This window comes from Dunckerocampus dactyliophorus, chromosome 1 (assembly GCF_027744805.1).
Source record: "Dunckerocampus dactyliophorus isolate RoL2022-P2 chromosome 1, RoL_Ddac_1.1, whole genome shotgun sequence".
Lineage (NCBI taxonomy): Eukaryota > Metazoa > Chordata > Actinopteri > Syngnathiformes > Syngnathidae > Dunckerocampus > Dunckerocampus dactyliophorus.
In genome coordinates this window covers 41,977,900-41,997,744 of record NC_072819.1, presented here as the reverse complement: position 1 = coordinate 41,997,744, position 19,845 = coordinate 41,977,900, and the positions used below count along the sequence as shown (strand labels likewise).

At 43.8% G+C, this 19,845-nt stretch overlaps 2 protein-coding genes across 6 annotated transcripts; both read right to left on the bottom strand.

The window, feature by feature from the left end:
• Nucleotides 1-206: 206 nt before the first annotated feature.
• baz2a (bromodomain adjacent to zinc finger domain, 2A) lies at nt 207-13,044 on the bottom strand. Of its 4 annotated transcripts, none has more exons than XM_054783363.1 (30): nt 12,975-13,044; nt 11,303-11,426; nt 10,403-11,191; nt 8,323-10,092; nt 7,968-8,213; nt 7,462-7,842; nt 7,322-7,382; nt 7,031-7,139; nt 6,830-6,931; nt 6,520-6,742; nt 6,320-6,381; nt 5,987-6,052; nt 5,523-5,909; nt 5,195-5,449; nt 4,883-5,097; nt 4,724-4,798; nt 4,455-4,626; nt 4,321-4,383; nt 4,097-4,241; nt 3,401-4,011; nt 3,003-3,312; nt 2,730-2,885; nt 2,491-2,651; nt 2,324-2,392; nt 1,950-2,233; nt 1,722-1,857; nt 1,499-1,645; nt 1,145-1,389; nt 914-1,057; nt 207-829 (listed from the first exon to the last, which is right to left on the bottom strand). In XM_054783363.1, the coding sequence occupies exons 2-30, from the start codon at nt 11,424-11,426 to the stop codon at nt 670-672; spliced, it is 7,668 nt and encodes a 2,555-aa protein (XP_054639338.1). In that variant the 5' UTR covers nt 12,975-13,044; the 3' UTR covers nt 207-669. The 4 variants fall into 4 exon arrangements, with proteins under 4 accessions (XP_054639338.1, XP_054639327.1, XP_054639316.1 ...); XM_054783352.1 differs by lacking the exon at nt 12,975-13,044 and adding an exon at nt 12,593-12,680; XM_054783341.1 differs by lacking the exon at nt 12,975-13,044 and adding an exon at nt 12,485-12,666.
• A 789-nt stretch (nt 13,045-13,833) lies between these two features.
• LOC129185847 (prostaglandin E synthase 3-like) lies at nt 13,834-18,528 on the bottom strand. 2 transcript variants are annotated; one of them, XM_054783384.1, is made up of 8 exons: nt 18,362-18,528; nt 16,576-16,689; nt 16,376-16,445; nt 16,197-16,295; nt 15,064-15,153; nt 14,592-14,648; nt 14,454-14,481; nt 13,834-14,374 (listed from the first exon to the last, which is right to left on the bottom strand). In XM_054783384.1, coding segments are annotated over exons 1-8 (480 nt in total). In that variant the 5' UTR covers nt 18,364-18,528; the 3' UTR covers nt 13,834-14,354. The 2 variants fall into 2 exon arrangements, with proteins under 2 accessions (XP_054639359.1, XP_054639367.1); XM_054783392.1 differs by lacking the exon at nt 15,064-15,153.
• Nucleotides 18,529-19,845: the final 1,317 nt, after the last annotated feature.

Sequence of the window (19,845 nt, the reverse complement as noted above, 5' to 3'; positions counted from 1 at the left end):
TTCTAGACAAGTCTATGAGGTCATCTGTACAATCACTACAAGCTATTTCTATTAAATAATCCCAGCTATTGTCATCTTTATATATATTTATATAGACTATATAATACAAATATATTGAGCAAAGAAATGTTTCGGTATAAGGTATTACATTTCCGTTGAATAGGTAATAGGTAAGAAATGGACAAGCTCTTTTTTTAGAGAGTTGATCCAATGTGTTTGTTGTGGGTTGCTAAGCAGGTCCGTTACGCAGTCGCTTGGCTGCAAAAAAAAAAAAAAAAAAAAAAAAAAAGTGATGAAAAATGTGAGAGGTAAAATACTTGGGGCCTGAAACTGTGTCATTGCCACAGAAGGGGCTCGACCCAATGCCTCGCTACGATTTGGGGCTTGTGAAAAGGGTGTGGCACAAACAGGAGTTGAAGTGAGGACCCACTAAAGGAAAGGGATGATGCTTGGGAATGAGAACAAGTTCAAGTGAGTTCAGTTGCAGGCCTTAAGATGAGGCCGGTGGAGAAAACAACAAGAGACAAATACCCAACTCTATACAGATATACCTTCACAGGTGAGAAATACATAGCTGGAGGAGCCTCCTGACAGTCTTTGCAGTAACACAGGGTTGGTGAAAGCACCAATAGTTATCAGTTCTACCACCAGGAGGAATGTTGTTGGCTTCTATTTGTCCTTGTTCGAGTAGAACTCAGCCCAGCGGCTCTCAAAGAAGCGTCTCATGGAGTGTCCTGCCATCCCCACCTCTGAGGTGTCCTCATTGAACAGCTCACAGTTGTTGAAGACCAGTTGAGCGTCTGCAGCAAACTCCTCACAGCTGCAATACCTGGGACAAAGTAATGACGTACATTAACAATAAGTGTGATATTGTAAAAGAGACACACAAGACTTGTGGATGAGCCAGCCTTACCCTCCCTGCAGAAGCCTTTCTCTCATGGTGAGGAAGTCCATGGGGTTCTTGACAATACGGCGGTACCCTGGCACCAGGCGTGGATTAACAGGCTCAAGGAATGGCCATGCGTCTGCATGAGCCTCCATCTCCATTAGGATGATCCTTGCAGGAAATCAAATGATTAACATGCACACACCACAGAGAACCATTTAAAAAAAAAAAAAAAAACAATCCTGGGCGGGGACTGACTCGCAGAAGGTGAGGTCCGGCTGGTTACGGGTGGTCATGCGACGTCGTTTGGCGGCCCCTCCTTCTGCTGAGTTACGTGAGGATGAAGAGGCTGCAGTTGTCACTGTTGCCGCTGCCGCCTCCTTGTGCCGCGTTGCCATGCCTGAGCTCCGTCGTGGTGTTGTGTCATCATCTGAGCTGTTTTCTTCATATCTCTTCTTTTTCATCCTGGTCCTCTTTTTGGAGAGTGATGACTGGCTTTCGTTCTGAAAGATTTAATATAGGGGCTGAAGAACAACCCTGACAATCTGTTGGGAAATAACTACTGCAAATGACATGCTCTGGCCTGGAGCTGCTTCTTTCTCGAGTTCTGACCTTGGCAACGCAGGTTGGACAAAACCAGTCCCCTTCAGGCACCTGTGTGATCTTGGGCTTCAGGCAGTACATGTGACAGCCCCGATCGCAGCCATCACACAGCAGCAGACACTCGTCGTTGTCGCCTTTCCTGCACACCTGGCATGTCTAGAAGAAAGTGTCATAGTCAAATTGTGAAGGCTGGACGTTAAAAGTCCAGTTGAATAATGGTGAACCTTCTTACCACTTTAGTCACAGATCTCTCCCAAGCAATCGCTTTCTCCAGCTGCAGCAAACACAGACACAGCTGAGGGGCACTGCGGCAGCGATCTAGAGCCTGCCTCCATGTTCTGAGCCTCGAGGTGATCTCACTTTCCAGACTGGAACAGGAGAGAAGCAGCAGCATATCAGATTTAATATTAGACACAGAAATAAGATCCTCCTGTGCTGTGTGCAAAGGCTGTTCTCCCACCTGATGACATCCATGGGTTGTTCTTCTCCAGGGGTTGGTGTGAGAGGAGCGAGGCGCATCACCTCAGCTGGGTTCCAGAGCGGCTCCTTGAGGTAGCGCCTTTCGATGTTCCGCTCAAGATTGGCGAGGCGCAGCACAGCCAAGTCGAGCGGGTGGGTGGCGATGCGAGGCAGACCAGACCACTCCTTCTTGGTTCGTACTATCCAGTCATCACGTGGGTCAGCATCATGTTCGTAGTACTGGAGGTCCTCGCGGGTGGAGTCTGGCTCTGGGATTGTGTAGGGCTTAAATGGCAAGAGAGTGATTCCATGTCAGCCACATGTGTGTGTGTGTGCGTGTGTGTTGCTGTTGGTAAGGACATCTGATTATAATACCTGAAAGTCCATTGCTGGTACCTCAATGTTAGACTCAGCATCATTGACTATATTCTGAGGAGGAGGAGCCTTAAAGTGAACCAAAAGTAGTTTATTTTGTGTTACTCTACTATCTATGAATTACTTGTATTCCTTAAAGATCTCTGTTCTCATGATTGATTTATCACCTTCAGATGAAGGTCAGAAGCCATGACTCGCTGCTCCAAGTCCTCCACCCACTGGAGGGCATTGATGTCAGTCTCCATTGCTTTTTCCTGGACTTGCCAAGGCTGTTGCAGAGCCTCTATCAGCACCTCCTTCTTCTCCTCCTTGAGCTCAAACATAGGATCTAACCGGAGAGAACATTTAGAGAATTAAATTAAAAGTTCAGATACTTTCACAGTTTTAAAAGTCTGTTTTTGCTCACCATTGATGGGTTTGGTGCACATCTCCTTTAGGCTCTCCATGTGTTTGGCCAGGTGTTTATGAAGTATTTTTTCTCTGACGCCTCGTGGATGGAGAGCTTGCAGAGTACTAAACAGCTCCTCTGGATCCTTGATCCACCACCAGCCACGCACCATTGCTACAAGACAAATGAAGTATTATGACCACTAAATGACCACAGATGCTGATGTTTATCAGTGGCAGGGTTGACTCTACTACACTACTACGACACACATTTCAAGTGTGACCTACGTACATGCTGGGATGGGCTTGACCACCAGTTGTGTAAAGTACTGCTTCTCGAGATCTTGGAAAGACGACGTGGCAGGGCGACCTCTGCGTTTTGCTGCAGCCCCACGTGGCCCCCTGCGGGCAGGGCTACTGCCTCTGCTGCCTCTCCTCCGCCTGCGACCTGGTCTGGCGGGGGTGGTCAGAGCTCGCTTTGCAGCACGAAGGGGTGGAGGCTTACAATCGGGAATAATTGATGTTGAGGGTACTTCCTCTGTAGCAGCCTCCCTCTCTGGGTCAGCAGGAGTTTCGCCAACAGAAGTAAAGGGTGTGTCCAACTGAAGGATGGAGAGAAATTGTGAATTACTACTAGTTGCATTATTAGAACTTTACAAAGTTATTGTTAATTCTTAAACAGCATCAAACCTGCATGAGTGGAGCAGCAAGTGTGGGTGGTGTACTCTGCACCTGAGAGGGGGACTTAGGGGGTGAGGAGGGCAGACAGTTGTCATCACATGGTTGTTCGGGGAGCAGGGTGAACCACTGGCCTTGGTTCTCTGCGGCATCCTTCACAGCCTCTTCCGGTTGACTGCCCTCTAGAGGCTCTGTCGTGTTAGTGTCACTGGGCACTGCATGCCTTGATTGGCTGAGCCAATTCAGGAAAGCTGTCTGTGAAAGATCTTGAGTACAGGCGCTAACCGGAGACCCCGGCCTATCCTCACCCCCTGACCTGACACTACTTCGACGCTGGCGCCGGATTTTTGCAGTGCGGAGGTGGAGCTCCACCTCAGGTTTGATTTTTCGTGGCCGTCCTCGTCCTCTTTGGCTACTCATGAGGGATGCTGTGCCAGGCAGGGGGTCTTCCTCCGGGGATAATGTCTGGGCTTGAGGGGTAGCAGAGGAAGGTGAGGAAGGCAGAGTATGAGGAGGAGTGGTGGCCATTGGAGTGTCTTCTGTTTTGACAGGCATCTCTTCTATTTTGGACTCCTTCTTGAGCAAAGTGACCGGCACCTCTGCTATAACCACGTCTCCTGAAGCTGAATGGAAAATATTGGAAAAAATGAACAAGTGGGCAATTTGTTTAAAGTTGATTGTCAATTAAAAACATTTATTCAGACTAACTCAGAAGCTCCTCTGGACCCTCAACTAGAACTCCTCCAAGATGAGGGAGAGCCAAGTATCTTCGTCTGTACCGGTCCTGCCCCAACATTACAGACCGCATGGAATGAGACGACTGAAGCAGCTTTTTCCGGAAGAACGCTTGCCGCTGAAGACAGCCCAAGGTAGAAGATTATTTCACTGAATGCAACAAAGACTTAATAGTGTGTCAGAAAAGCATGTCTTACCTTAGTTAGCTTTTCTATCTGCCTTTCAAGCTCAGGAATGCTGGCATTGGTAGGGCTTTCACTCTGTAGAAGGTACCCAAAGCTTGAATTAAGAATTTTTATTTCTATTTCATGCAGTTACAGCAGATACATACATCACTGAGTTTGGAGTCTTCTTTGCGACCACGACGACTGCTTCTCTCTGAGACAACACTGTCTTCCAGAATGAGGTTGTCCTCTTCAGCCACCCGAGCACTGCGTCGTCTTTCCTCTAAACAAAGTTGTTCTTCTGAGCGCCCGGTGCGACGAGCCAGTGCAGCCTTTAGTCTGTGAGAAAGTAAACAACAAAAAAAAAATCTCCAGACAACCTTTAACGTTTCACCATCTACAACATTTCCTTAACTTGTAAAAACATGGATCGTACTTGCGCAGTTTGCCCTCAATAATCCACTTGTTCTTCCTGTAGTTTGATATGTTTTCCAGTGTGTTGTCAATGTCACTAAAATGTAAAAAACAATGTAGAAGTGAGAACCATTTGTGGCCAAATACAAATTTGCTGAAAAGGAAAATTTCTTGCTCAAACCTTGTCACAATGTTGCTTCCGTTGAGCTCCTCCACCACAAAACCCAACACAGCTGCCTTGGTTTCAGGTGACAAGACGTGAAAGGTTTTGGTCCTCAGTGTGTTGCACACCTCCGTCTCATAGCCATGAGATTCCAAAAAGATGCGGAGAACCTCAGAAACTGTGCTGCGGGTCAGCTGGAGCTCAACCAGCTTATCGCCAAGAATCTTTACTGACTGATGGTTAACAGCAAAAAAAAAAAAAAAGATGGTAGTAACTCCAGAATTCAGTTTGCATTGATAGAGAAAATGGTCAGAATTATATATCACACACCTGATAATATGATGGCAGGCCTGGATCATGGAGTGCAGCCTCCATCAGCTTTATGAGCAGATCTTGAACCTCCCCCTGGCTTTCGCCCAAGCCAAGCAGACCCTCCTGCAGGGTAGCAAGACTGGGGATGTCCTTGGGTACATTGAGACCAATCAGTTTCCCATAGCCATGAAGAAACTCGACCACAGCTAGGCAGTGAGCAAAGGCTGTGCCAGAGAGAACCACACCAGGCACACGAGACAGCTCTGGCAGTGGCTACAACAGAGAGGGAAGGACATTATCTCCTTGAGATTTGGAATCACATCTTTTGCATAAAAGTAAAACTCACTTTGTGGTCAGTGAGACACATGTCTTCAGTGGGTTTCCTCAACTCTTCTGCTATTAGCTGCTGTCTCTTGCGTTCCTCCAGTCGCCTCTGAGTCTGCGCTCTCCTCTCCGCGGTTCTTTTCGCTGCGAGGTCGGCCCGAGCTGCTGCCTCTGCCTCAGCCTGGGCCTTGGCCAGGGCCTTTGCTTTACTACGAGCACTTAGTACTCTCTTGCCCTGGGCTATTCTCTCTTCATCCGTCTGCTGGGCTGGAGGGGTTGCTTCAACCTTGACTGACCTTCGTCGACCTGGCTTCCTGGGCTCAGCAACAGACTGTGATGCAGGCTCAGGGAGCTGTAGGGCTGACGGGTCTTGGGGACCCGCTTTCACCTCCAAGGTCTGGGTCTCTTGCTGTAACAGGAAACACAGGTGGTGGCGAGTAAGCAGTGATTGTAAGGAATGATGATAATGATCCTTTTGAGCAATACCTTAGCTCTCTTTTTTTCTTCTCTCATTTTCTTCATCTTTACCTCCTCCATTCTCTTCATTCTGGCCTAAGTGATTAAAACAAAAATCAGAAGTTTAGTTTAGTTTATTAAGGACAGTGTGCAGTTTCATTAAAAAGATGTCTGCACCAGATTTAGTTCAGAGCTAATTTCCATCTGTAGTCCTGACATCATAAAATACAATACAAAAATATAATAAAGTGCAATACAAATACAAGAAACTACATATAAATACCAGGTACAAAAAATGCAATAAAGTGAAGGAGACAAGACAACTGTGCATCAGATTAACATCATAAACACTTAAGTACAGACCTTCCTCTTCATCTTCTTCTTGATTTTTGACATTTTCTCCTTTTCTTCCTCCGTGAGTGCTTCTAGAATAATGCAACATAAAAAAGGTATTTGTCAGAGCAGAAACATTTTCATTCAGGGCTCTCTGCACCAGGCCTGAACTATACAACGACATACCCATTATATTCCTTACCCCTCCACGAATCATCACAGTCACTCACCCTTTGACTCAAGTCTCTTCAACAGCTTGGCGTCCACTTTACTAAGGAAGTCAATCATCTTGGCTTTGGGGGGTCTACCTGGCCGGCGGGCCTGCCCTGTCTTCAGACCACGAGCCCTGCTCGGTTTCTCTTTGTCAGGGTTTGGGGGTCGACCTCGCCTGCCAGTGATGGCCATGATCATAGAGGGAATCTCCTCATTAGCCAAGAGAAACCACTTCATACCCTGCCACACATCATAAAGAACAAAGTGTCCGCATTTTTATATTCTTTCAGGAATTTTATATGTATAGTTAAATGTAAAGTTAATAACCTCTGGACTTTCTCTTTCTTCATAAAAGTCTCCAACAGGCATGCGTGGGCTGAAGCTGAAGTGTTCTCTGGTGACAATGCTGTCCTGGTGTTTCTTCAAGTACTAACAAAATGCAATTAAAAGGATATGATCATAAATGTCTGTCATTATATCACCAGAATAATTGGCAATCACAAATGCCTTCGAGTTTGGAAGTACTACCTTAATAATTTCCGGGAACTGTTTCATTCGCCTTCCGCAGGGTGTGTAATACCAGGTTTCGCCCTTCATGCGGTTATCCAACTTTTTCACACGAATCTCTCTCTTCCATCTGTCATCAAGAGAGCTTTATTACATCATCGTCAAAGGTGTTTGAATGTCATGGTAGGGCATGATAACATAGCTTGATTTGCCAGTAAAATACAGACAGAACGTTAAGACCAATAAGCAGAAAGCAGTAGCTGCTTTGAGAAAAATACACAGTAAAAAAAAATTGGTAAACATGTATTTTACCCATGCATCAGCGGAAACTGGACCTGCTGCTCTGTGGCCACCCTTCTCCTGTGAGATTCACCTGTTGAAAAACACACACAGGCTCAAGACTGGACTGTTAAACAGAGCTGTACCTTAAAGTGTCTTCACATCTTTATTACCCGTTGTGGAACTTTGGTCTTCATTGTCATCAGGATCACTGGCAGCTGTTTCAGCATCTTGCTTTGGTGGTTTCATATCCTTTCCAACTTGGTTCTGTTTTCTGGCTCTTTTCATCTTGGGTTTGTCAAAAGGCGAGCTGATGGCAGAGGGATTAGCAAGAACCGCTTCGATTGTGGCTGTGATTGAATCCATCTCCTCAGATGTAGACCCAGTCTTTTCACATTTGTCTGCTGTTTCTATGACCGGTTCTGCTTTGACAGACGCCCTCCTCCTCCGCCTTCCCTTGGCTACCACAACATTGTCGTCATCCTCCTCTTCGGCTTTGATCTTCTCCACTTTTGGGGTTCGACCGCGGGGCTTTCTCTTGGCCTCTTCAGGAGCTTAAAAAAATAGAAGGGGCATGACAATTATATTTAATTCCTAAGTAAAATGTCAAAAACTTAAGAAGGCTTATTACCCAATTTTCTCATCCATAAAATGTCAAAAACTTAAGAAGGCTTATTACCCGATTTTCTCATCCATAATGCCTTTGGAGAATGAGGTTTACAAGGTTTTTCTGGGCTTTTCAGAAGTCCTCCAGTGGCTGACAAAACCTGATCAGTGACTGGCTGCAGTGGGTGTACAGCGGGGCTCTGTGCTGGGGTACTGAAGGCGATGAAGTTCTCGTCTCTCTTCCGGAAACTCGGTGAAGTCATGGTCTCGATTGCCATTGTTGTTCTGCGAACTGCACTAGAGTCTGGTGTATCATGACCTAACAGAGGATAGAAAAAACAGCATTGAAAATGTATATGAACTTCAACTAATGAGAGAAATCACAAGCCACAGTTATGTTGCTTTGACTTTATAATTCCATAAAGTACCTTCATAACATAGATGGGACACCCCAAATGCAGTACTGTTTAGGGAAGACACCAGCATGGATTGCCCTGCCCCAGATAGCTCCAGCTCACGGGTGGAGTCCAGTGTGTCATCTCTGGAGTAATCGACAAAGGAGCCGCCATCTGTAGTTGTGTCGTACACAGAAGACTCTTCTTCATCAGTATGTGAAGAACTGGCAAACCGAGAAGTGTCGTTGCCCAGGTGAACACTGTTGCCAAAGCTGCTAGAGCAATGTATACGTGAGCTGTTGCTGGACATATCTAAGAAGGAGCTCATATGGATTCTTGTCAGCGTGCTGCTAGCTGAGTTGCTACCATAATGGGAGGCAGTATGTGAAGCGTGTTCAAAACTTGTTTCAACTGTCTGGTGTTCGGAACTGGGGCAATGAGCTTGCTCTGCCTTCAGTACGTCACCAACAATTCCAGTGGATATGGGCTCCTGCTGCATATTGCTGGACTGTTGCTCAGTCTGCAATGGTTGTCCTGGAAGATCGGATGATTTGTGAGGGCCGGTATCTTTGTGTGCCTCAAGCTGAGGAGGACCCTCTTCTGCCTTTGTGCCTTTTTCATGTGCCAAGGCTTTCGTTGTGTTGCCATGACAAAGGTGGTCTGGCAACTGATTAAGCACACTGACAGGAATCGAGCTGGCAGGATGCTCCCCAGACCCAGACTTGTGGACCACTTCAGAAGATGATGCAGGATGCACAGTTGCCAAGGCAGGAGGGACAGAAACAGGTGCAGTCCTGGAGGCTTGAGTGGTTAGTAGAGGTAGGGCAGAGAGAGGTCTGGCTGAGGGGCTCTCATGGGCAGATGAGGGTGAATTGTGCCCCTGTGGTGGCGATAATGCTGCAGATGCAATGGCCCCACCAGCACCAACCACTAGGGCAGTGTGCAAGGAGTCATGCTGGGCCACGGGTGCAGGTTTATTACCAGCAGATAACAACACGCCAGGAGACAACTTTCCTGATGATGATGCTATTGAAGAATGAACACTACCTGATGTGTCACAAATTGATGAGTTTGATTTTAGAGCAGGCATCAGAGGAAGTGTGGAGCCTTGAACCATTTGTTGAAGAGATAAGATGGGTGTAGACCCAGAGTAAGAAGATGTGGAAACAATGGCAGGTGCTAATATAGCTGTAAGTGGTCCAGAAACTGAATGTTGCATCCGAGACTCAGATGAAGGAGATGAAGAAGCCGATGGAGGTCCTGAAACTTCAGGCCTTGAACTTTCAGTCAAGCCTGGAGGCGTACAAAACTTAGTATGGGTGGCAGGCAAGGAGGAAGAGGACCCCACCAGCAGATGTTTAGATCCAGGAAGCATCATCTCTGTCGCAGCCGACGCAAGAGACTTCAGGTCATGCCCCATTGGGGGTGAGGAATGCATGGGAGGAGGAACTGATGATGATTGGGGTGGGGTAGATTTAACATCAGGGTACACACCAATAGTGGACACGGGGGAAGCCGTAGGAGAGTCAACAGCTGGAGCTCGAGACACTTGAGAAGGTGTTAAAACCTTATTTTGAGAAGACTTTGAGGAAGATAAAGACGCTGGGTGCGTTGTCCGAGGAGGTGTGCTTGCTGCAGGCCCTCTGACAACTTCTGGCTGCTGAGCCGTTGGCTTTTCAGAACTATGATGATCACTTGTATGTCTAATGTAAGCCGAAGAAGAGCTGGGTGCCCTTTGAGCAACAGCTGTCTCCTCCGTGCAAATGTGGGATGCGTTTGCCTCGTTTTCGTCCATCGTATGCCCTGAGGAAAATACAACATTGAATCAGACAGAAAAATGGTGGTATGATAATAATGGCATTTTTGCTCCAACAGTGGCATCTGCTGGTTAAGCATAGCTTACAAGAATGAAACTAAAGCCCAATAACAAAAAACCTGCTCCAAATCAAGGAGACATTTTGCTTGAAATGATAAGAAGCAAGAATGCCACACAAGATATATTAGTAAAACAAGTAACACTTGTCATTATGACAAGTGTACAGGCAATGGCAAAAAGAAAACAGGAGAAAAACTATACTTGGGAGAAACTAATCTAGCTGTGTTGAGGGGTCACCTTGCATGGAAGAAGACACGTTGCTAGGATGGGGTGTCTTCTCCCCGCTCCTGAGAGAGCCGCCGTCCTGCACAGTCGATGAGGATGTCACCGCTCCTGAGGGTGCTCCCTCTGTGTCACGTGGGGGCGTAAAATTCTGGGCCACCGGGAGTATAATCTGACCTTGAGGCGTCAACTGCTTTGGATGCTGAGGTGATGGCAGAGATGTATGTGTCTGCTGGTAGTAGGGCATCCCATTTGGCATGACACCGTAGTGCTGCGGTTGCTGGTGCTGCGGGAGGAGGTGGGGTGGCCGCTGGTGGGAATGGAGGTGCTGTTGTGACGGAGGGGATACTTGCTGCTGGTGGAGTGGTGATGGAGAAATTCCAGAATGTGACGGGCTCTGAAAGGTACCATACATACTGCGGGACGTGAAACTGGCAGTTTGTGGACCCGGGCTACTCCTGTTCCAAAACTGGCTGCCAGTAGGGGGCATGTTTGATGGGCCTGCCGCAGGGGGCTGCTGCGGTCGTGCCATATCCCCATTGAGTTGGTACTGTCCATGAGCCTGGAAGTGATGTTGTGACAGAGGCTGCATCATCCCTGGTGCAGGCTGCTTTTGGTGCAAGCCATGGCCAGTAGAAGGGGCCAAGGTTAGACTGTACTGAGGCTGTCCCCCCCATAGGTAGCCCACATTGCCCTGGTGGTGGCTGCTGATATGCGGGTAAGGACCGGAAGGTGGTTGAGAACCAGGTGCACCAGACCCGTGTACAGTAGTGACGCCATTCACATTCATTTCGCCATTCATATCTGTCAACCACAAGAGGGAAATGTGTATTTACAGATTTCAGATTTTAAAAAACTAATTTGAGTGGAAATTTCAGTGGTGATTATAATATCTAAAAAAATAATAATACGCACTCTTGCCTTGCTGAGGAAAACTCATGGAGGACCCATTAGTATAAAGAGAATCCCCTGAGGAGAGTTTCAGTCCTGAGTTTGCTGAGGAATGGGTGCCATAGTTGAAATGATTATTCGCCTCCATCTATTAAAAAACACAAACACATTAATACATGTTGAGGAATCACTTCGTGACAATTGTGCAATAAGGTAACAAGACCTAACTAAGCACGCGTGTATCACTCGTTTTTTTCCTGTATTGCTCATTTAATATAATTTCAATTTATTTCATAATAAACTTGGCAAGTGTCGCCTGTTGTCAGCACCATTTTGCTCCAACAACAAGCGTCAAAATGTCGCACCCAGCTACAGCGATGAAGATGCCAGCGAGGCCCAGCGGAAGAGTGGACTAAAAAAGGTCCATCATTACGGCTGATGAGGTTGCTAAATACGTACACAGCCTCGAAGATAAATGCAAACACAACACACTGCCTCGGTCAATTCACCATTGAAGGGTCAGCACTGCTACGTAAACTCAAAAGGCCCGATTCATATACCTACACCATTCGTCTTCGCAACATTAAAGTAACCCTAAATACTTGATTCCTAATTCAACGAGGCCATTACGAGCGCCGCGTTAGCCAAGCTGTGCTAGCTCCATTCTAACAAAAACAATTCACACCAGAGCAATGCTAGTCCATTTTTATACACCATAAATAAAAGTTCAAGTCGGTGAGAAAAAAGGGTGACATGTTTCCATTCACACCCGAGACAAAATATCCCCCTATCAACTCCAAGGTTATTATGCTAAATCGTCACAATGGAACCTAGCGACTCAAAGCTAGCTAGCAAAATAAGCTAACCGATAGCATCCTTGAGAGTCATCAGGGCTGCGATGTTAGCAAACAGCCCGGCATCAAGCACCGCAACCACGCCGCTTGGTATCCATGATGACCAGCGGTAATTGATATAACTATGTAAGCAATGTGTCACATGGTGTGTTATTAAATGCTAACGACACATACGTCGCCTATTAACAACAGGATGCGTGCTGCCTTTTGTTCGTGGGCTAACGTTAGCTAGCAGCCAGATGAAGTTACATTGTTTACGCTGTACGCAAATAGGCGATTTTTGTAACGCATCATCCTTCCCACACTGCGCCGACTTAACTTTGGCTGATATTTCAACTGAGAACTACCAAACCTTTCATTCCGCTTATCTTGGAAGGCACAGGTGTCTCCACAGCCTTCGCCTTGATAGAAATCGGAGCAGCGATGACACGCGATAAATAATAAACAACTCTTCCCTAACCTTTGGGTTTTAAATTAGCAAACATGGCTGGTGTGGTGCGGTGCAGCCATGATCACACAGGAGAGCGAACAGAAGCGGTGTGAGCTTCTCCACAATAGCCACACACATCCGGTCAAATGAGCACTGTTCTTCAAAGTAAAATACCTTACTAAGCTTTAAAAGCAACTGCACACAGTTAATAACAAGCTAATGTTCTATCGCCACTACTAGTGACTATAATTACTAAAAGTAATACTAGTCAAAGTCAAGTTGCCCCGTCATTCTTGTCAATAGGTTTACAACCACGCATTTCACGACACTTTATTGGAATGTATTTGGCAATGGGTTTTAAAAGGTAGATTATCAATAACCAATCCCGGTCGTCTTGTTTGGTGGTACTTACCACGGGCACTATAAATAGCAAAGAGTCACTTTTATTCCAAAGTAGATCAGAGTGGAAACAGGAAATGTTGACTGCATATGCTGAGGTGGACTGGAGAACGAAATCAAACGGTAAAGAGGAAGTACAGTTGACAGAGCTTCGACGTTTCTGGGTCCAAGCGCCGGCTTACAAAGAAACCTAACGTACTACCCCTTTTATAAACGCTTACATATATTAAATAATGCCGCTAAACTCCACGTGAGACCAAAGAAATCGGCCATGTAACTTCACAATCGCCTCGGAATTTCCGATTTCACCAACCTGGCTCGCAACTTTCAAGCAGGGCATAGGCCACGTTGGCGCAAATTAAATCAAAAGACACCAAATTGAATATATTGTATCATTTTAGCAGATTATGAGCAATGAATGAATGCACTCCATTCAACACCCAGTGTGATTCACTGGTCAAATGTAAAAAAAAAAAAAAAACTTTTTCTTAAACTGTTTATTAGAAATATGTTGACAATAAAAAAAACAAATGTTCATTGTAATTCAACATTATGTCTCCCCATACATTTTGTTGAAATTGCAATAGAATTTGGTCATTACACATCACAGCATCTCTCCAACACTCCTTTGCCACAAGTTAGGCTCTGTTCTGGATGGGGGGACGGGGGGAGCAGAGAACCTGCCTGGAGGAGAGCAAGAACTCATGTGATGTTGAAGCCCAACCAAGATTCAAGCCTGCTGCAAATGTTTTCTACTTGCTCCTGCAGGAAGAGCCGTTGACAATTACTGAGTAGATGGTTATTGGACAGATGCAAATATTTCTGCAATGATTTCAGAATATACCAATTACATAGACTTTAAACGCGTAGTACTGGGAAACATGTAAGCTGGAGATTGAAGCTATAGAAACAAAAAGACCAGCTTCCTGGATATCTTATACTAAAGGCTTCAGCGGGATCCCTTCCAATTTGCTCTCTTTTTTTTTTTTTTTTAAACTACACTATTTGTTTGCCAACTTAAAACCACAACAATGGAAAAGAGTGTGCCTAATTTCAATAAACCACAATTCTGATAATCTCTTTAACACATATTGCTCAATTGAAGACAAGCTTTTCCATTCAATAATATGTGCTTCATTGGTAATATTACAGTAAAGCAAGATACCTGACAGGTACAGTACAACAAATGGAAGTGGAGATAGCTGCTCTGTACAATACCATGCATATCAACCTTCACTAGACTGACTGGGCAGGAGCTTGGAGCAGAGGTTATGCATTTTAATATGGCTGCTGGCTGTACACTAGTTTTTCACTGCCTTCAAAATACAATGTGTAGATTTCAGTTGCTTCCTTTCAATGCTGGTCTTCTGTTCTTTGCAGAGTATCAGTCCCTCTATTCCAAATCGGGCATTTCTGAAAGTACAGCAAACAATCAGTATTTTTATTCCACAATCTCATATAATGAAGCGACAGGTAGGTAAAGGTTTCTTACTTTCATCGTCACTGTCTGCAGTGTCATCCTGGAGAAACCAAAAGGTGGTTAAACGTTACACAAAGAGCAAGCAAATCGCTCAATAAAAACATACAGATCTCATTAGCGAAGCTTGTAAAACAAAAAAAGGAATCTTACATCTTCATCACCATCAAGATCAGGTTGAAAATCACCACCTCCCATGTTATTCATCATCTGTAATAGCAAAAGCAAATAATTCACTTTGGGACATTAAAAAACAGCAACAGCGATCTTGTTCTTTTTATCTTCTAAAATGGTGACTATGATCCCTCAATGGATTCTATCGTCATAGGAAACAAACACAAAGGGCAAATTGAATAAAGACTTAATGAACAGTGCTGGTGTACTAAGACTACTGTGGGTCTGCGCACTGGTACTCTCTCCTCCCCTGTGACTATAGATTTAGACTGTACCATGTAAGGAATGCTGCTCCCCTAGATGGTCTCCTGTTGTTTCATTTATGAGCCTTTATGATTTTTTGCACAAAATGCAATCCATCGTCACCCATTTAGGCAGTATTTCCTAATCCAATGCAACTAAAACGTATACTCCATCTCTATTAATAAACAAAAAATGTATAAGTGCTTACATCTGAGAATTGATCAAAGTTGCCCATTTCCTCTTCTGAGTCATCTTCCCACTCTTTCCAGTTGTTAAAGTCAACACTGAGCCACCTTGGCTGTGAAGACACACCCCATCAAAAGTCATCATACCAGTCAGATGTGTTTAGTCCATGTCCACATGAATACAGATATACAGTCGTCCCTCGCGACTTTGTGGTTCAAATTTCACGGCTTCACTCTTGACTTCACTCAAAAGGCTTTTATTTCTGGTTTGAATTATCTCACAGCAGGCACAATAATCAGTAATAAAAACATGGACTATCGTGGCAACATGAAACTCAACTCTCAACCCTACTTCCTGTCCACCACTCACTGCTCCCCTACGGAACACATTTATACCAACACTTTTTTACGTCTTAAATGGCTTACTTACTCATTTAGGTCTAGTAGGGGTGTTAGTTCATGTCTAGAAAGGCTCTAATGTTAAAAACCATATCTAGTAGGTCGTAAACAGGTTCTCTCTGCAAAATCCTTCCATTTATAAATAAGGAGTTAAGAATTAAGTGTGATAAATGAGTGATTCATGTATTAAAACAACACTTCTATGCATTTTGGCCTCTCATCCACAAGTAAACATGGAAGTAAAAGCTGAGCTTTCGGGAATTTTTCAAAACATTTTTTGGCTTCAGTGTTTGTGTGGACGAAAAAAACTGGTTTGTGTAATAAGAAATGTGCGACATGTCAAGTTTTTAAATCTTATTTAAAAACAGAACATTAAGTTATTGATTTGCAGGCTGCAGTTTCATTTCGTGCAGCGATAGACGGACGGGCGATCAAAAATACATCCTTGATATTTCCTGGGCTCCATGTAAATGTGCACACTTAAGATAATGCACATCTAATGTCTCAGTACATTCATGAACAGAGGCGTTATAATGTGCAACCAAATCGGTTATGGCAGCTTTTTCAGGCTTCTGACTGGCCAAAATGTGTATAACAGTTGGTGAATGTGTTTTAATGTGGAGAGAGGTTTTTTTTAAAATACTTTTTTGGGTGTTTTTTTTTTTTTTTTTTTTTTTTTAAATATCCGTGTTCGTGTGGACATGGCCTTAAATTTCCCAAAAGTGCACATCAGTGACGTTGTCAGTGCGCAACCAACCTGAGACTTCTCTTTTGTAAGCCTCGGCCATGACTTCCCTGGTTGTGCTTTCCGTAAGTAGCACGACACTGATCTATCTGTGCGCTTGTGTTTGGATTCCTGCATGAAAAGGACAGAAATGGTGAATAAGGAAACATTTCAACGTAGAACGGCAATACTTACATAATTACAATACTTACATTTTCGTCAATGGCTTCAAAGAGTTCTATTTCGTTCTCATGTCTGACATTGTCAGTTCCTCCAACACAACTGTGAAAAGAAAAAGAACAGAACCACTTAAGTACAGAAGACACGTGGCAATAATGAAAAAAACAAATGTTGTGGAACATGTTTGTGTGAGACAGGCACATCCAATGCTTTCATTATCATGCATACATACCTGAAAATAAACTTGGTTTTATCAAAACTGACATTTACATCTTTGCTGTCCACTACGCAGAACTCTATAAAAACAGAGTCCCTCCGGTCGTACCACTTGGCACTTGCTGGATGCCTGTGAAGGAACACAATGGTGCATCTTAATCTGAATTGATTTAACCTTTATTGTACAGAGTTATTCAAATAGAATGACTTTAATAAAATGAACTGGTTTTATGACGCACTGCTTCAGTTCTCAAGCATCGTAATGGAATGGAATCAGTCACCATTTGAAAGAGGAGTTTTCCAAGTTTCGAATGGCTGCCACTGTCGCATGGCTGGCTGTACAAATGTCACCTCTGGCAATGTTGGTCAAACTGGGGCCAAGGGTCTTGCTTCTTTCCGCTTGGCCTGTGAAATCCCCAGATCTCACCGTGTGTGATTTTTTTTCTCTCAAAAGTTTGCGTTTATGTTCCACCACTACCCACTAACCTCGATGACCTTAAACATTGAATAACAACAGTGATCAACTCAGTAGGCCGATATGCGCCTGGGAGGAATTCTCTTATTGCACTGTTGCCCGTGCTGCAGGTGGTGGCCACATTGAACACTTGTAAGACAGGAAATAAAACCTGATTGAGAGTAGAATACTTGTGACTTGGCTGGAGTTTAAGTGCTTTTCCTTAATAAAATTATGCATAATGAAATGTGTCCATTCCTATTCAATACCCCTGTATGTATGTGTGTGTGTGTGTGTGTGTGTGTGTGTGTGTGTATATATATATATATATATATACACACACACACACACACACACACACACTTACTTTACTTTGTAGCTTTAAACAGAGGACTGGAACATGTTAAGAAGGTCAGAGTTCGAAACCTACTTGTTTGAGTAGAAATATGCATAGGCCCATAGGAGGCAACAGGTGGGCAATAGTTCAGGTATAACAGCCTCAATTAAAGTCAGTAACAGGTGACCATGGTGTCCCGTTACAGTGGGCTCCAATATCAAGACGCCTCTTAATTGAACTCAGTCAACAACTAAACCTACTTATCTTTAAAATAGGGCTATAAATTGGGTATTTACCTACGGTTATGATTACTATTCCACATTATGATTATTACTCCACATTATCAATAAGGACAAAATTCATTGATTCACCTTATTTTAGTACGTCAGAGGCAAGATACAAGTATTCGTCTAAAATGAAACCCTAGCCACTACGCTAAATGGCCAACCCTACTGTGTTCGAGAAACTGCTTGGTAACTGCCATTTTCCTCTGCTAAGCAATGAAGTCGTAGCCCCATGAACCAAATCCCCTTAATCATTATGGACGAAGCAACCAAGCGAATGTAAAAACATAAGAATCGGATCAAATATTTGCTTGGCTATTAACTTTTAAGGTCAAGTGAACGCCACAGTCCAAACTTCGACACGGCTCTGATAGTGGAGAGACTCCAGAAGCTGCTCGAACGTCGTTTGAATGAATTCTTTGCTAGCCAAGCTAACAACAGTAGGTTCGTTGAGCCACGCGGTGCACCTGACACATGCCGTAATGTAAAAGCAAATCGTCGTATTTCCAACGAATCCGTGCATAATATAAACAAAGTGGCGTCTTGTGTACTTAAAAAAAACATTCTAAACCGGTCAAGGAAGTTAGCAAGTTAAAAGGTAGCTCCCAATTCAACGAGGTAAAGGCCAGCCTCCCGCCTTTACCGAAGCATGTTTTCAGGCGGCTAAAGTTAGCCGGTAGTAATTCCCCATTTTCCTCCCGCACCGCACTCATGTCACACAACTTACATGTCTCGACGTGATGTGTGGGTCTTTTAAGTAGACAGAACAATCTAGTGAACAGCTCCGGTGCCTGCCGAGGGTTGGAACGTTGGCCACACACAGGCAACGAAAAACGTCACTCGAGTGCGCAGGTTGTTACGTAGTGAACGTTGAGAATAGCAATGGAGGCGCATGTCGGCCTGCTGCTACGACTATAGTAGTAGTAGCCGTCTGGTCGGAGATTTCAGTCACAGCTGTGAGTGATAGAAGAAGATAACAAGGATGTGTATTTCAGTAAAAGTAAAAAAAATTCAAACCTTAATGCATTTTTTTAGCACTCATCAAAAATAGTAGTAGTATCCTGGTTAGTGATGTTTTTGACGTCTATTGATTTGAGAAGTGAAACAAGATGCTATTTGCCTGCATTGCCCCTGAGTTCATATAATTATGCTAGTGGTGGTAGTAATATTTTGATCCCCTGCTAATTTTCTTTTGTTTACCTCCTTAAAAAGACAGTCCATAATGTTTATGATAGATGTTTTATTAAGAGAAACTACAGTGGCCCACAGTAGTAGAGAATCTGGCTTGAATGACGCCCTGGGCCACCAGAGTTGTTGAGGTTGTTACATGTTTTAATTTATTTATAAGGAATGGGAATGTTGCTCTCTTTTAAAGCGGCTGTATCACCATGGTAACTTAGGCTAAACTCATAAACAACTTTGAGCCTAAAATGGGCTATGAAAGCGCCACCGTTTCACTGCATAACTCATTCGGAGATTGCGTCACCATTTATTGAGAACCCGGTGGACGTGGGAACAAGAACAATTCGGCAGCACTATGACAGAAGTGGCTATAGCCAGGGAATAGTGTTCCCTGATTAAATGCTCTAGAAGAGATATAGATTTTCATCTGTGATAACTATATAATAAATGTACTCACTTTTTGAGCTGAACACCAGGAATAAAATGCAATATGAAATAAATATCAAATAATTAGGCCAATGTTAGCAGACATATATGTCACAGCAGTCCTTGCGTGACTACTCAGCCTGTTAGTCTTATAATACAATATTTGCAGGAGGAATAAGCACTCTGCGGCATCAATTAACTCCAAAAAAACATTTATTCTAACAATAAGGAAATGTTTGTCACAAAGAAAAAGTCACCACAAAACACAACAGTGCCATCTAGTTGGCACCACAAGGTACAGCATCCTATTGCCGTCAAATATAAAAAAAAATTGACATATTTCAAAGATTAAAAAGACAGTTGTTGCTAAAATTTATTTATTTTCTAAAATGGATAAATGTTAATATGTCTTGTTAAAATGTAAGTTGTGCAATGTTGAGCGTTGATAAATGAAAAGACTAGTAGGGTATATATATATATATATATATATATATATGTATATACATATATATATATATATATATATAAAGTAGGGTATAGTTAGTATAATAATCAGTGTTAACATCAGGGGCGGATCTAGTTTTTTTGAAAAGGGGGGGTGTG